Below are 238 nucleotides of genomic sequence, written 5' to 3'. Positions count from 1 at the left end.
GACCCCCGGGACCCCCCTGGGACCCCCGACTCACCGAGCTGCTCAAGCATTTTGTCGCACTCGTCCAGGATGAAATGCTTGATGTGTTTGAGGTTGAGGCTCTTGTTGCGGGCCAGCGCCAGGATCCGGCCCGGGGTCCCCACCACGATGTGGGGACAGTTCTTCTTCAGCACCTCCTCGTCCTTCTTGATGGACAACCCCCCAAAAAACACCGCCACCTGCAGCAGAGAGCCCCCCA

At 61.8% G+C, this 238-nt stretch overlaps 1 protein-coding gene across 1 annotated transcript in view; it reads right to left on the bottom strand.

Annotated features, from left to right (window-relative positions):
- The window catches only part of LOC103611160 (spliceosome RNA helicase DDX39B-like), a gene marked incomplete at its 5' end in the record, with an annotated part of 2,928 nt that extends 2,698 nt beyond the window's left edge, over positions 1-230 (bottom strand). The window contains one exon of the mRNA XM_017728490.1: positions 4-230. Coding sequence (XP_017583979.1) covers positions 4-230 — 227 coding nt within the window. The remainder of the gene's footprint in view (positions 1-3) is intronic.
- Positions 231-238: the final 8 nt, after the last annotated feature.

The sequence above is a fragment of the Corvus brachyrhynchos genome, unplaced genomic scaffold (assembly GCF_000691975.1).
Source record: "Corvus brachyrhynchos isolate BGI_N302 unplaced genomic scaffold, ASM69197v1 scaffold360, whole genome shotgun sequence".
In the NCBI taxonomy this organism is placed as follows: domain Eukaryota; kingdom Metazoa; phylum Chordata; class Aves; order Passeriformes; family Corvidae; genus Corvus; species Corvus brachyrhynchos.
The sequence above is the reverse complement of the archived record's forward strand: the minus strand, read 5'-3'. Positions and strand labels throughout refer to the sequence as shown.